General features: G+C 44.7%; 1 protein-coding gene across 5 annotated transcripts; it reads right to left on the reverse strand.

Moving 5' to 3' along the window:
• Positions 1-190: 190 nt before the first annotated feature.
• nr1i2 (nuclear receptor subfamily 1, group I, member 2) lies at positions 191-15203 on the reverse strand. 5 transcript variants are annotated; one of them, XM_072698239.1, is made up of 10 exons: positions 14562-15015; positions 6741-13300; positions 5876-6045; positions 4653-4783; positions 4410-4579; positions 4080-4324; positions 3825-3970; positions 3158-3274; positions 2488-2593; positions 191-1764 (listed from the first exon to the last, which is right to left on the reverse strand). In XM_072698239.1, exons 2-10 carry the CDS (start codon positions 7086-7088, stop codon positions 1623-1625), a joined length of 1575 nt encoding a protein of 524 aa, XP_072554340.1. In that variant the 5' UTR covers positions 7089-13300; positions 14562-15015; the 3' UTR covers positions 191-1622. The 5 variants fall into 5 exon arrangements, with proteins under 5 accessions (XP_072554340.1, XP_072554344.1, XP_023701097.2 ...); XM_072698243.1 differs by lacking the exons at positions 6741-13300; positions 14562-15015 and adding an exon at positions 15050-15203 and having other exon boundaries at positions 5956-6045; XM_023845329.2 differs by lacking the exons at positions 6741-13300; positions 14562-15015 and adding an exon at positions 15050-15203.
• Between the last annotated feature and the right edge of the window lie 3 nt (positions 15204-15206).

The raw sequence follows: 15206 nt of genomic DNA on the forward strand, positions 1-15206 counted from the left end.
CTTTCCATTGTCTCTAAGGTGTTTTTTCTGGTTACCAGTTTACTATAACCCCCGCAGTGGAGAATTAGCACAAAGTCCGATATCAGTTGAGCGGGCCTTTGATATTTAGCCCTGGTCAGGGAAGGGCAGAAGCACAGCCCTGTATAATCAGTGCTGTGACTCTCAACCGGAAAAGAACAAAGACCACAGCTTAACACTTTAAGGCTATTTTTAATAGACTTCACACGGCAGAGATGGGTGTGGGAACAGTCACAGTAAAGCAGCTCAATAGCCACAAGAAGAAACGAGCACAGCAGTTTGAAAGCAGCTACAGACAGCAGGGCCTTAACTGAGCGAGTGCCGATTTAAACCCTGAGTGACATGACACAACCACAGAAAGATGGATGTACTGCATTTAGTGTGTATTTTAGATAATTATGACCCACCCCACCCCTGCTCCCTGGTAGTGGGGATATTTGTGTATGGGGGGGTGGAGGAAGTGAGGACATGATGTGCAAAGTTTTGGTTTCTGCAAGGACATGAATGATTTTAGGCACCTAAGCGGATCGTCTGCTTCTGTTCAAACTTGCCCCATATCTACTACCGAACCTGAAAGACAGTGTCTTCTACAAAACCCGTCTTCACCGACACAAAATAAGCATTTCAAGCACATATATGCACATTTCCTGCCAAAGATGAAGGCTGTGAGCTAGCCTAATGCTATATGAAATATGAAGCTGGCCTTTAGATTTGCATTCATAGGTAAGTGTTAGTGTCAGATGAAGTGGCTCAGCACATGGGGGCGTAGTGGTTAAGGAACTAGAGTTGTGATTAAGGTTGCTGGTCCAACTCTCATTCCTAGCCCTGCCCTGTTGAATGGTACGTAACCTATGTCTCGAAGTCAGTAGATTATTTTTTGGTCTGAAGGTGTCTGTCTGTGAGAGAGGCCCTTTTAAAGGTGGAGGCTGGTCTCCAATCAACCTGACCGTTGTGTTAGCAGCACAGAGAAAGGATCTGGTAGGAAAGGTGACCAGTGCCATCGTACACAAATGTACACCTACTGCTGTGCTGTGCCTCGTGTGTGAAACTGAAAGTAAGCAGTGCAGAATATTGGAAGCCACCAGACTCCCAGTTTGGCTGAGGCACTTTGAATGGTAAGGACCTCTGCTCCCTCCCCCCGTGACGTACGTGGTACGATCCAAAATGTTTTTACAAAAAACAGCAGCACAATCGTGAATTGGAAATCAACAAAAGTGATTTCTGCCTAGCTAATAGCCGTTCTCACCTGGAGTCCTGCCAATGGAAACATTCATTTTGTACGTGGTATTTTAAGTGAGAAATTAAATACGTGCATAATAGATTACAAAAAAAAATAACATTACATTCAGCCAAAACACAACATCAAATAAAATATATACGAAGATGAACACAAGCACCACTGCCCTTATCACACTGCCAGGTGCAGGTTACACACACACACACACACACACACACACACGTGCGACGTGTTCTGGACCAAAAGTGTTATGGCTGTTTGCTTTCTGTCAGCATGAATGATGGCTTTGACTGGGTTTTGATTACCCAACCCCTCTTCCAGTTTGTGTCTTGTGCTTTGCTGATGGTGCTGCTCATGTAGGTTGGTGCTATGGGTCCTTACTGACCACCTCCAAGATAAGTGGAGAGACGTCGGGCTGGATGTCCTGGATCTCGAGCACCTGCTTGGTGTACTCCTCGTTCATGGACCTCAGCTCTGTCAGACATGCCACGATCTTGGGGAACAGCAGGCTAGGGGTGGAGTTGACCAGTTAGATGCAGAGCAGTGGACACGCCCTTCTCTACACCAGTGTTTCCCAACCCAGTCCTTGGAAACCCATTGACGGTCCACATTTTTGTTCCCTCCCAGCTCCCGGTCAGACAGTCCACTGCAGCTCCCTGAGGACTGGATTGGGAAAAGCTGCTCTACACTGTACCAGTAATAGACCGCATGCTTTGATCTTGCGCTAAGTGAGTGTTCTGACGAGATGAAGTAATCCTTGTGTTACACATCAATAAACAGCTATGTTATTAGCTTCTAGAGTGCTAACAGATCGGTAAATGGATGAATACATTTATTGACTCTGGTGGATCCTAAATTCACAAGTAGATATTCACAATGGAAAACATTATGCTAATTGTGGTTGTCAGTTGCTAATGGCTAAAGCCATTTATATTACTGGCGGTTTGGGAACATTTAGATTTCCCAATAAATTACACCGGTACCAGCAACAGCAGAGAACACTGGATTTAAGAGATTTAGTTAATAGTGAATGTCTTTCTGTCTAATAAATGTCTCTTAGGTTTTGTTGTTCAAACACATTACCTTTGGTTTACAACTGTTCCTAATTGTGTTTGCAGTTTTAGTAATAAATAACTGCAAAACAAATTCTGTTTTCCCTGCTGTACCAAAATCGCACCCAACCAGATATTTTGTGCACCGTTACACTCCATTAGCTTCAGGGTTGTACTTACCGCTTATCTGTGGACATCCTCTTGGACTCAATGTACGTCTTCAGCATCAAGGCAACCATTTCCTGGTGTCTGTCAATGGTCCCCTGGTCAGTCACACCTGGCCGGTCTGCATAGGCACCACAGGTGAGGAGTGAAATTGCTTGTGAAGCCTTGCCCTCTGTGTGACAATGGGCATCAAAGCATGACTGCCATAAAAGCAGGGCTGTGAGCTCTCAGTCCTGCTGTTCATTCCACCTGTTTCTGCTAACACAAGTTAACATGGTACTGCTATGGAGTTCATCTGCATGAAGGTATGTTTAGTAGGTTGAGGATTTTGCTGTGTGTGTGTGTGTGTGTGTGTGTGTGTGTGGTCCAGGTATACATTACATTGTAGGGACCAAAAGCCCCCATAATGTGATACAAACCTGTTTTTTTGATGTGCGGACCATTTTTCCGGTCCCCACAAGGGGAAACTCAATTTTGTAAAAAATCTGTAACTGCAATCAAAAAATAAAAAATGCCAAAAGTCTTGTATTTTGTTCGGTTACTTATGCTAAAGGTTAGGGCTGGGTAGGGTTGTCATTGTTGGGATTAGGATTTTGCTGATAGAAATAGATGGATGGTCCCCACAATGATATGAGCGCAGGTCTGTGTGTCTGTGTGTGCGTGTGCAGATTTGGCCCCGGCATACCTGGAGAAAACAGGGAGATGGCCTGCATCAGTACATACTCAGTGTCGTCCAATCGCAGCTTCCGCAGTGTGTAGTGGAACTTCATTAAAGGGTCCAGCAGGTGGCGCTGGAAACCCGCTGTGCCAGAGACAAAATGGAACTCAACACCTAAGGACACTGAGGCCACAGGTATCCCTTACACAAGGGTTCACTCTGAAGTCTGTGACTTGTGCTGCAACCCAGCCAGAGATTTTTCAGAAATTTACCGGTTCAGGTATTGCAATCAAAGGCTGCCCTGCCAGAGTATTCTAATTATAGTGAAAGTACTTGTCATAAAAATGTCCATTTAGAATGTGCCAACCAGCTGAAATCAAGCACTTTGTCACTTGTCTGAAATGAAAATGACCCAGAAAATGACCATAAATGGTCTCAATTTTGTTCCTGCTTCCACAGCAACAAAGTCTCCGTGGTTACCAGCCCAGAGCAGGAGAAGTAGGGTGCAGAACTGCTAACAATGGCTGTTAGCACCTGTTGTTTTCCAGTACGGCAGAAGCATGTGGCTAACTGAATCCCATAATTCCCTGTCTTACACCTGTGGTGGGGGTGGCGGTTCTGGAGCTCCATCTGATAGAACTCTGTCCTCAGTATTTCTCACGCAGCTGTGACACCGGCGTTCCCCGAAGCTCACCACGGGCAGCGTCATCCATGCAGTAGGACAGGGCCCCGCACTCCCAGACGCCCGTCTCATCGTTGAACAGCATGTTAAATCGGATCTGGCACACCTCAAACATGGCACCTTTCAGCAGTGAGATCTGGTCCTCCATGGAAAGCTCCCTGGGGGGGTTCAGGAGACCGGACATCACAGTTTAACACACCTCTGGTACTACACACTGTCAGTGAGGTTAGAATCAATATCAGTAAAGCATCTTCTTCTGTTGCTCACCTGAAATATGAGATGAGCTTGGCAAAGCTAATGATTTGCTGGATCATGTAGGTTGTGAGGTCAGCGATGTGAGGCAGCGTGATGAAGACTCTGCTGCTGGCATCTGTTGCGTCTGGCCTCTCGTCGCAGTTTGAGGGAGAGGAGAACTGGAATAGGGCCTCTTCTTGGGGAGATGAGAAGGCTGGGCTGGGATCCAGGAGCATTTGGCCGTACTCGTGCATCGGGGCCAGGTTACGGTCGATGGGCTGGGGCGATGATGGGAACAATGGGTGAGACCGTAGGCAGGACCAGCGTACCTGTGGTCGCAGTACGCGAGTGGAGACCTCATACCCTGAACTTCTTAAAATCGACGAACGACACGTCGAAGGTGCTCCTCTGTGCCTGCAGCAGCTCCTGAACGGCCCCCTCCTGCTGGGGACTCAGCACCAGTGGCTCGGCCCGTTTTCGCTTCTGCTTCAGTATGTGGCGTCGCTGCTCCAGCTCCTCGTCAGACATGATCACTGGGGGAACACGGGGGCGGAGTCAGCGCTCTCACTTAGCTGCCGGATGCGCGGCACATGGCGGCAAACTCACGCTCCTTCAGCATGCCGATGCTCTGGCACTTCTTCAGCCGGCACGCCTGGCACTGCCGCCGGTTGCTCTTGGTGATAACACAGTTTCCCCGGAAGGGGCAGCTAAAGCTGGCCGGCCTCTTCATGGCTCTCCTGCAGTGAGTCACAGATGAGTCAAAGCGGAGTCAGAGCTGCTCCTGGCATGATCTGTGCTGCCGTGAAAAAATACTGCGCTGACTGCTAACCAAATCGATGGCACACGGACACCCAGATGTCTGTAATGAATCATTCCAGGCTCCTACGGGAGGTAATTTCGTCAAGCAGCTCTGCGTTCCACTTGGCACGTTTCCTACCTATAATTGAGCACTGCTTTTATGTCTGTGCTAGGACTATGAGTGCTTCAGCTGGTTATGAAAGCCTGTTGAGGAGCAGTAAATGGCCACATTAAATCCAGCGAGGATAAAGGAATCATCATGCCCTAGAATGAAGGAAGACACTGGGTCCTGAGTCACGCAAATGTGTACTTCACCGGTCACTATGTCCTAAAAGGAAAGGAACTGCAAGCTCGTGTGTGACCCTGAGGTCGGCTGGAGGAAGGGAGAGCGTTTGGGGACTGCAGTGGGAAGAGGTGTAAGAAAACCAGCATGGGGAAATGCAAGCAGTGCATTGATGTTGGGTCAGTGGTGGCCTAATGGTTAGGGCTTTGTGTTTGTGATCAAAAGGTTGCTCCACAGGCCATTAATAATAGCTACCCTCTGCTATGTCAGGATGTCACATCTGGGTTAAATGCAAAGGACACATTTTGTTGTGGTGTGTCAACCATGACAGTTAATCACTTTCACTCAAGTCAAAAGCAGCCAACTTGGCACTGGAACCGGTGAAACACAAGGGGATGAAACCAGGATTTCAGCATCTGTGTGCTTTTGCTGCTTGACGCAGAAGGTGGTTCCTGCTAGCGCCCTCGAGTGGCCAGATGAGATGGGAGTATATTGGTGTTTAACGTCTACATTTGGTTTTATTTACCATATCCTTTTATCCAAGTGAGGCAAATAGCGCATTATGAGACATACAGCCGTCATGTCGAATAGCCTTACGTGCAGTTGGCTGATCCCTGGCTGTGCTGGGCTTCCTTAATGAAATAACAGAACCGCTGATATTACCTCGGTCCCTCCTGCCCCTGCCTGGACCCTCCTCTCCCGCTCTCCTCACACCTCCACCTGCCCGCTCCACCACAATCTGCCTCACCTGAAGAAGCCCTTGCAGCCTTCACATGTCAAAGCGTTGAAGTGGTATCCTGTAGCCTGGTCGCCACACACATGACACACCTTGGGCTCTTCGTCTTCCTCGTCAGCGCTGGTGTCCTCCTCCGGGCCGTCATCTGTGGGGCGCCTTAGCTCCTGCGTGTTCATGCTGACCTGTAACGACGAATCCATGACGATTAAACACTCGGAATGGAGCTCTGAAAGAAACTGAGCTATCACTTCATACTGTAATGGTGGCACCTTCTTCTGGACCTTCAAACTGTGTTTCAAAAAAGGAAATAAGCTGTTTACCCAAATATAAATATTTTTGTATTCGTCATTAATTTTATAAATGAGAATGTCTTACATTTTCAAAACAATAAACATTCCTGTACAAAAATCATATGCAAATTGTAAGTGCATTTCCTATTTGTATTATTTTGATATAATTTGGTTAGGGGAGGAAAAACTATTTATGTTTATCATTTTAATTATAATTAATACAATTTTATTCCAAGAGCAGGCCTGACTCTTTAGCATTTTTGGTTTATTTTCCACAGTCCTCGTAAACCACCTCCTCAGAAATCAAATGTAAGTTTTTGCTGCCAAGTAAAGGTCCCAACAGAGAGAGAGAAGGGTTACACATCTGAGTAAATTCTGGTCAAATCTGTCTTCAGCATCTCCCCCCATGATGCAGTTTCTTTCATTTTCCAAGCTAACCTGCTTTGTCCCCCAACATTTCTTATTAACGTCCACAAATCATGGCATAGAATTTTACCTTTACAGGCGAAAAACACAGACACACAAAAAATCCTGAGTTCACTGAAAAATTCAAGCCGCGAATATTCAAAACCACTTTGGCTACTTACATGAAAGTGCAAAAGTGCCGCTGCCTGGAGATATCCACCATACGAAGAGTAGGGAAGTAGACAGTGTTGGGACCGGGGACGCGCGGCAGAGAGAGGTGCACCAGAGCTCAGCACCTTTACAGACCTGCCCTTCAGGGATGCATGTCTGAATCTGAGCGAAACAGTTGCCAGATAAAAATAAGCCAACCAGGATTCCGCTGTTACCATGGCACCCATTGACGACAAGATGGAGCCATAACCTTCCACCAGAGATGGAAAGCCCGTCTTCATGAGCTTCTTTTTACAAGGGTTAATTGGAGCAGAACCTGGTTTGCTTACATTCTTTGGTACCTCCCCCTGGAAAAGCATTGCTAACCACTTTTCCGCCCAGTGTGAGCGATGCAAGACTCAACGGACCGCTGTGGCGGCACAGAGAGGCTGGGCGGGTTTGCTTTCACTTTCTGCACCGTGTTCCGTAGCACCGTCTGTTGCATGCCTTGGTTGCCTTTAGCATTAATTCCAAAGACACATTTTAGTTGAGCAATGGCTCCATATTCCACACATACATCAAGCTTGAGTTCACGTCCCATGATACTTAAGGCAGTAAATGTTATGGGTGTCATGGAACTACGATAATTTAACTTAAACGTTTGAAAATTTTTTTATTTTTGTCAATACCGAGTTATATACATTAGTTGCATATTGGGTGACTCCGCCATTTAGATTACATTTCTATTCCATAGCTTGTTATCAATTGAAATGGAATGGAATTGCAAATTAGAGATACTACAATGAATGCTACAGATACTCTAGTGTTCTCCCTTACACCTTTCGCCACATACTACTATGGGAGAGGGGGGGGGGGGTACCTTTCACACTCACACCCTCCCACCGCAGGTGTTTCTACAGAGCCTGCTCAGAACACTATGTAGCTAATCAAAAGTCCTTTCACTGCACTTAATGCTTAAAGACTATTCTCTATCCTGATCATAAGTGACTATTTGGTGTCAATAGTTATTAGCCCAGACTCTCACTCCAGGACCCATTCATGATTTTATGTGCAAACAACCAATGTAGTCAAAATACGTAAAAAAAATAGAGAGGCAGGAGATGCTGTAATGGTAGGAGGCTGATACACAAAATGAATGAGCCACAAGGCCCTGCAGGCTAATAGGTACTTAGCACATGGGAGAAACCCAGGTCAAGCTTTTGGCCCTGAAATTGTACAGAAATAGCTTATGAAACAGGCAAAACAAAACGATCCATGAAAAGGCTCCAATCAGCATAGATCAAACTGTGCAGATGCTCCAAATATGGCGAGGGCACAATCACAAGTACAAATTCTCTCCATGCCTCAGGACAAAGAATGCGTCAGCAGCATCTCCCGTCTTAAATCAGAGGCAGAAATAGCAAAACCCCCTAAGCTGATGGAAACATGGACTGGCTACTTCACAATGGCCTGACCAGCAGGCTACTGGAACCAGGTGGTTCTGGTCCATATGGACTAGACAGTGAGGACCCCGAGTTTTAATGAAGGTGCGGGCAGACAGTCATGCTAAGACCAGTTTCACACTATAACACATGCAAACGCTGGCTACCGAAGACCAATACCAATGGGAATTCACCGAGGTGACATTAATGGATGGTATAGAGATCAAACGGGGGGGGGAGGTTTCCCATTCCTTCTCCTCTGTAGGTGTATTTCAGCTTTGACATTCTGCAACTTGGTAACAAGCATCCATGCCAATGAAGGAAAGTCCCAGCAGAGGACAGAATGCGTGGTTTTTGAAGCTACGTCACATACAGACTTGGCAATGGCTCCGGCAGAGAAAACACTGGACCCACCTTCAGAAACAAACATGGTTTTACATTGTTTGGTTTACAGCAAAGAATAAAACAGTAGCAGCTCTTAAAAGCTGCTTAAGTTGCCCGCAGAAGTTTCATTCAAGGATTTTTTTCGAGCTGAAAATGGAACAATAGAGGTGGTGATTCTGTTTTCTTCTGTGGAAGCAGTGTGGTGACCCATCCAGGTTTATAGCTAACTCAGATACAAAAGAATGCATCGGGGAGAGGGTCAAGGAGATTTTGAAGAAGACATGTCTTATGTAATTCACACAAGGTAGTCTCTTGTAGGGATGTGGCAAGATTCCCTACTGGTCCAATATACATTCATCAAACCTGACAGAGGAAGAACTGATACCATTAAATGAACCAGCCTTTGACCTTTTTTCTGTTTTCTCTGTACTGGACCCTAAATGACACTTCACCTCACAGCAATGAAAGGGGAGCTTGGTGCATCTCTTTGAGATTTAACTCTTGAGCTACTGTCATTATTCTAGTTTACTTGAGAGAGAGAGAGAGAGAGAGAGAGAGAGCACAAACTGATATGGCATGTTGCCACACCCACCACACAACGATCCACCTCAGGGATGAGAACCTAAGTACAGCCGGGAGGCAGGTGTCACCTCAGCACCACCATAGTCCGAATGGAATGGAACAGTGTGAAGTTTTTTCCCGTGACTCGAGCGCCAATCCTGCCACCAACCCTCAAATTTTTTGAGGACCTGTTTGCAAGACGAGATGTAGGGTAATGTCATAGCCAAGACGAAGCAACTGCAGGTCAAGGGCCTCGCTCAAGGGCCCAAGGGAGTAGAATCACTCCTAGCATTCATGAGATTCAAACTGGCAACCTTTCAGCTGCCAGTGCAGACGCCCTAGACTCAGAGTCACCACTCCATCCTAGTTTATTGGTGGACCACTGTATACTTGAAAGGAGGGCACACGGCTGTACACTGAGCTCATCAGCGCGCCCAACCGTAATCTGCTACGGTCGTCTGGTACCTTACATTTCACCCCCTTGGCCAAGTCCACACTTGTCCGTTCCAGTCTCATCCAGAAGAACACTTGGAACAAACCTCCCCCATTCGCTGAGAAATCCCCCGCGAATCCCCACTAACCGCCATATGGAGTGTTTATCAGTGAAACCGGTTTCGATGTGCGTACGCATCGTTAGAAGTGAATCTGCATGCATGGGTGTTTAAAAGCACGCCTACTCCGGTAAACATTCCAGCGCTTCAAGAACACACAAAAAACTCAAGCTGGCAGGATGACCAGATATGGCTCTAACTCCATCATATAGTTTGCTGATGACGCGACCATTGTGGGCTTGATCACCGACGGCCCACAGAGAGATGGTGAGGCTGCTGGCAGAGAGGTGCCAGAACGGTACACTACACTAATGTGCAGTTTTAGGCCTAATACTAAACTCTATGGCTGCCAGCTACAGTCAGTCCTGCTACAATGTGACTAATGCATTCCTGAAAACCTCGAGTTCACTAAAGTCACGTACTAAATACATATATCCAATGACGAAAAAATAGGGTTATGGGAATGCAACTCCAAAATTAGTAACTTACTCCAAGCTAAATGAATTAAATATGCGGATTTCTCACACATGGTCATTAACCCGTCGTCATCCAAAATTCGCTTAATCGAAACAAAAAAACTGACCTATTGGGTCTCAGCGTTGGATGACAGCTTCACCAGAAAAACAAAGCAGGTTCCAGTCACGCACAGACCACGTTCTGCCACCACAGCGGTGTCACGTGTCTTTAAGTAACCCCCAGCTTAGTGTCCCTCTTCTACAGCATGTAATTTGAAAAGGGCATCGTCTCACTCACAATAGAACAGCTGAAGATCACGTTAGATGGATCTGATTGTTTAGAGAGTATACAGCCTGGGGTTACGTTCTTATAAGCCTATCATACAGTGCAAATAGCGTAAGGTGAAAATGCATTTTAATACAGTACCCCTAACCTAACAAACATCATAGCCTAGCATATAGTCTACCTTAAACATGCTTAGAACACTAAGCACAGTAACTACAGTTGGGCAAAATCATTAACACAAAGCCTACTGTATAATAAAATGTTGAACATCTCATGTAATGTATTGAATAATGTACTGAAAGTGAAAAATATTTATCCATCATAAGGTCGAAATATCATAACACAGACTATTGTAACCTGGGGAGCGTCTGTATTTGTATGTTCCTGGACTAAAACAGCATTTTTTGAGTTGTTGAACAGGAAGCCAACCAATTTAAAAAAGATGAATTCTTGTAACAAAATTATCTGATTTAAAAATTTTGCACTGAAAGGAAGACAGGAAACACAACCTTTTTCTACTTCACAGCTCAAATTGGAATTTGATGGTTTACTGCAAGTCTGCCTAGAAACACACTTTCTCTGTAAGCCCTGGCACAGCATGCCAGCAGAATGCTGTTTTTTTTAAAGTCATTTTAAACCATTTGGTGGTTCTTTTGTAATGGGGGAAAAATCAGCATGCTGCACAATTCTGTACTCTTAGCTGCAATTATGTGTAACCTTAAGTTCCACCTCTGTTCCAGTAGCACTGACGGAAATTATTTAATGGCAGGCCCACTTTAGCATACGCTAAAGGATTTTGCTTTGTGTCCAGGGACCGAAAAATGTGGGCAAGGTGTTCTTAGACTGGGACACCCACCCAATATAGTCAAAGAGGACGGATTAGCCCGTCATGCAGATGGTGAGGAAGTACACAATCCTGGAGGGAACATCATGTACACTGAGAGCAACGGGAGTAAATTCCGTGACCCTGTCAGTTCTTGCTATTCTGCTAACCTGATCACGAGTAAGCCCATCTGAACAACATACCATTCTTCCCGGGCCTGTTTAAGGGCGCTTTTCCACTGCACCAGGTGCCGTACTTTTGGTATGGCACTTTAGCTTTTCCATTGACTTCCAGTCGAGTACCAGTACTAAACTTACAGTCCTAAAAAGTACTTTGGGGTGGGACTTTCAAACATGTTCACTGTCAACTGGTTATGCAAATAGCCGGTCTCTGAAATGCAATACAACCGCCGTCTTGAGAAAAGTTCCAAACACAGAGAACAATGAACAAAGTAAAAAAAAAAAAGTAATAATAATGTATGCATGGATAATTAAAGAGGCTTAATATTTAATTGTAATCAGGTCGGAAAAACCAGAAGAAGATCTGGTTGGCATTTTCTGTGTTATGACTCCCATCATAATGAGATAAGCTCACCCCCCCCCCTGCCTGGAAGCATGAGGAGAAATAGTTGTGTGCATTTCTTACATATCTGCCAGTGACACGAGGGTTTAGTCGCACAGCAAGGTGAGGGGTAGGCAGCTTGTCAAACCACACGTTCCCCTTCAACAAGAATCACTCACAGCTTCTCTGGGTAAATATCACCTTTAATAAACTGTCTCTTAGTAGCACAACGATCACAACAGATGCTATATTAAAATAATTTATAGTGTATGTACGACTTCACGCTGAAGACAATTAAAGCATTTCTTTCATTTGGGTGCTGAAATGAAAACTGTGAACTTACATACATTTCAAGGAAACGTCTTTAATGAAGAGCTCTGCTGTCACAACATCCCCTGCTTTAAATGTAATTTGGAGTAATAACTATAGGCAGCACTGTGGGCTGCACAGTGACTGCAGGTTGCTGTTGGGAACGCCGCATGCTCACTGTGTGCTCCAAGTCCATTACACCATTAACAACCTACTAACAATGGACTGAGGTCTAGCGCAACTATGTATGTTGAACATTGCAAATAATAATTGTGAATTACTTCACCTATCTTTTACAGCGATCTGAAGACAGATCCAATTAAAAACAGCTGCATCAAGCCATACAGGGTCGATATTGGTAAACTGGGACAATTTTAGAAAAATTACTTTCTCTGTCACTTTAAAAATATGATCCTGATCAGAAATATTAAAACATAAAAGTATTGCTGAAAGTTCAAGAACTGAGCTTAAGTTAACAGAACACAGAGGTGTAAAAATATATAAGATCATACATATAAATGTTCCAGATAACCATTTGTCTCACTTAACCAACATTCACCTTACATATAAACACTATTAATTAGTGAAATTAATTAATTAACACACACACACACTGCTGTCAGTGTAACATGAAGCACACGGCCATGTAATCTCCTAATGCAATTAACACTGGCAGCAGAATGGACCGGAACAGTAGAGATGTTAAAGACTTTCGCTTCGGACCCTTGTTGGCCGTCTTTCCAGCAAGTCAGTTTGCCCAATTTCAACCTTGTAAGACCAGCCCTGGTCAACAGCAAGTGACTATCAAGCTGAAACGCCGGGGGACAAACTCAGTTATAACGTGGTAAAGCCACACAAACTCTCAGAAAGGGCTTTGGACAATCACACAACATTAATACCCAAACTGAATGGCAGCAGATCCCACCAGCAATGTCCCAGCATCTAAGGGAAAGTCCTCCCAGAATAACTGAGGCTATTATAGCGGTAAATGACCAAAGTTATATAAATGTCCTTGGTTTTGAAATAAAATACAACTCTGCTTCCAAAAAAGTTGGGATGCTGTGTTAAATAGGCAACAGGTCAGTAAGATGATTGGGTATAAAAAGAGCCTCCCAGAGGCTCTGTGCAGTGAAGATGGGGAGAGGTTCAGCACTCTGTGCAGTGAAAATGGGGAGAGGTTCAGCACTCTGTGCAGTGAAGATGGGAAGAGGTTCAGCACTCTGTGCAGTGAAGATGGGGAGAGGTTCAGCACTCTGTGCAGTGAAGATGGGGAGAGGTTCAGCACTGTGAAAGTCTGCATGGGCGAATAGTGCAACAATTTAAGAATAATATCCGTCAACATAATATTGCAAAGAATTTGGGGATGCCATCATCTAAGGTACATAATACCATTGAAGGATTCAGAGAATCCGAAGAAATTTCTGTACGCAAAGGACAAGGGTGAAAACCAGGCAGCTCTGCACTAAAAACAGACACAATTCTGTAGTGGAAATCACTGCATGGAGTCAGGAACAATTCTCAAAACAATCATCTGTAAACACAGTTCATTGCTGCATCCAAAAATCCAGGGTGAAACACTACTGAACTACTAAACATGATCCAGAAATGCCGCCTTCTACTCTGGGCCTGAGCTCATTTAAGAAAATGTCCTGCGGTCTGACGAATCAAACGTTCTAATTCTTTTCAGAAATCATGGACGCCACATTCTCCGGGCTACAGAGGAGAGAGACCATCCAGCTTATCAGTAACCAGGTCAAACGTCATTTTCATAGAAGGCCTTGTATATTTCAGCAAGACAATGCCAAACTGCATTCTGCATGTATTACAACAGCATGGCTCCGTAGGAGAAGAGTCTGGGTGATAGACTGGCCTGGAATCATGGAATGAAAAATACGCCAATGAGACCCCAAACTGTTAAGCAGTTGAAATTCTATATCAGGCAAGAATGGGACAACATTTCACTTTCAAAAGTCCAGCAAACTGGTCTCCTCAGTTCCCAAATGTTTACAGAGTGTTGTTAAAAGAAGAGGTGATGCAACACAGGGGTAAACATGCCCCCGTCCCAACTTTATTAAAACATGTAGCTGGCATCAAATTCAAATTGAGCATGTATTTCTCATAAAACAATAAAATTTCTCAGTTTCAGCATTTGATATGTTGTCTTTGCTCTGTTTTCGGTTAAATATGGGTTTATATCATTTGCAAATCATTGCTTTCTTCTTTTATTTACATTTTACCCAGCGTCCCAACTTTTTTGAAAAGGGGTTGTATTAGACAAGTTAGTGTCCACATACTTTTGCTCTTATTATGTACTAAAGTGCCACTATGGGTTATTTAACAGAGGATATTAATGACCAGAACTACAGCCGTAGAACCAAGCATCCAACTGCAAACTCCAGTTCACCAAATCAGATGACACTGGTTACAAAGAACAAAAAACAAGACCATTCATATGTATGCACACAGGACCCAAACACGAACCTGGTTCTCGCAGTCAGAATCAGATCTGGTGTCTGTGATCTGGTACAGTTTGATATATCTTCAACCACTTTGACCCTGGCATTGGGACACAAGACCTTCCAGATGAGATATTCTGGAAATATCATAAACAATAACCTGTCTAAGGGATGCTCATCATTACTGAAAGTTTTTGACCTTGGTTCAGTTTAAAACATTTAAATTTTTAAATAATGTATATATTTATAATTTTATGTCTAAAGACGTAATTGACTGCAGTGGTGTAGAGGTGTATTGTAATTGCTCATCTTCGTGTGGTCTGCCGGCGGACCTGCGTGTGTTGCAGGTGTCAGTCCCACACCTGGATAACTCCGTTTTCCGCATGCCACCCTTCGGTGAACGCTATAAAGGTGGACGTGGTATCTTTCTTAAGAATCGATCGCCGATCGCAACTGAAAATATGAACACATCGAAACGGCTCGGTATGGGAAAGTGGGGAGCGAAGTACTTACTCTGACATAACGGCAGGGTGGTCAGCAAACAATCCCCTTACACGGGCCCCTAAGCGCGCTCACATCCAAACTATCCGGACTAACGAAGCGAAAGTTGTAAGCGGCGTCGCACTTGCGCACGACCCGACAGCGTCCGCCACCTCTTCCTGGTTACTGG

The sequence above is a fragment of the Paramormyrops kingsleyae genome, chromosome 1 (assembly GCF_048594095.1).
Source record: "Paramormyrops kingsleyae isolate MSU_618 chromosome 1, PKINGS_0.4, whole genome shotgun sequence".
In the NCBI taxonomy this organism is placed as follows: Eukaryota; Metazoa; Chordata; class Actinopteri; order Osteoglossiformes; family Mormyridae; genus Paramormyrops; species Paramormyrops kingsleyae.

Coding starts and splice junctions, on each gene's coding strand:
- nr1i2 (XM_072698239.1), bottom strand. CDS start 7,088: ATGCTTTTCCAGGGGGAGGTACCAAAGAATGTAAGCAAACCAGGTTCT. Junction 4,580..4,652: donor CATCGGCATGCTGAAGGAGC/GTGAGTTTGCCG, acceptor GTGTTCCCCCAG/TGATCATGTCTGACGAGGAG. Junction 3,971..4,079: donor AAGCTCATCTCATATTTCAG/GTGAGCAACAGA, acceptor GAACCCCCCCAG/GGAGCTTTCCATGGAGGACC.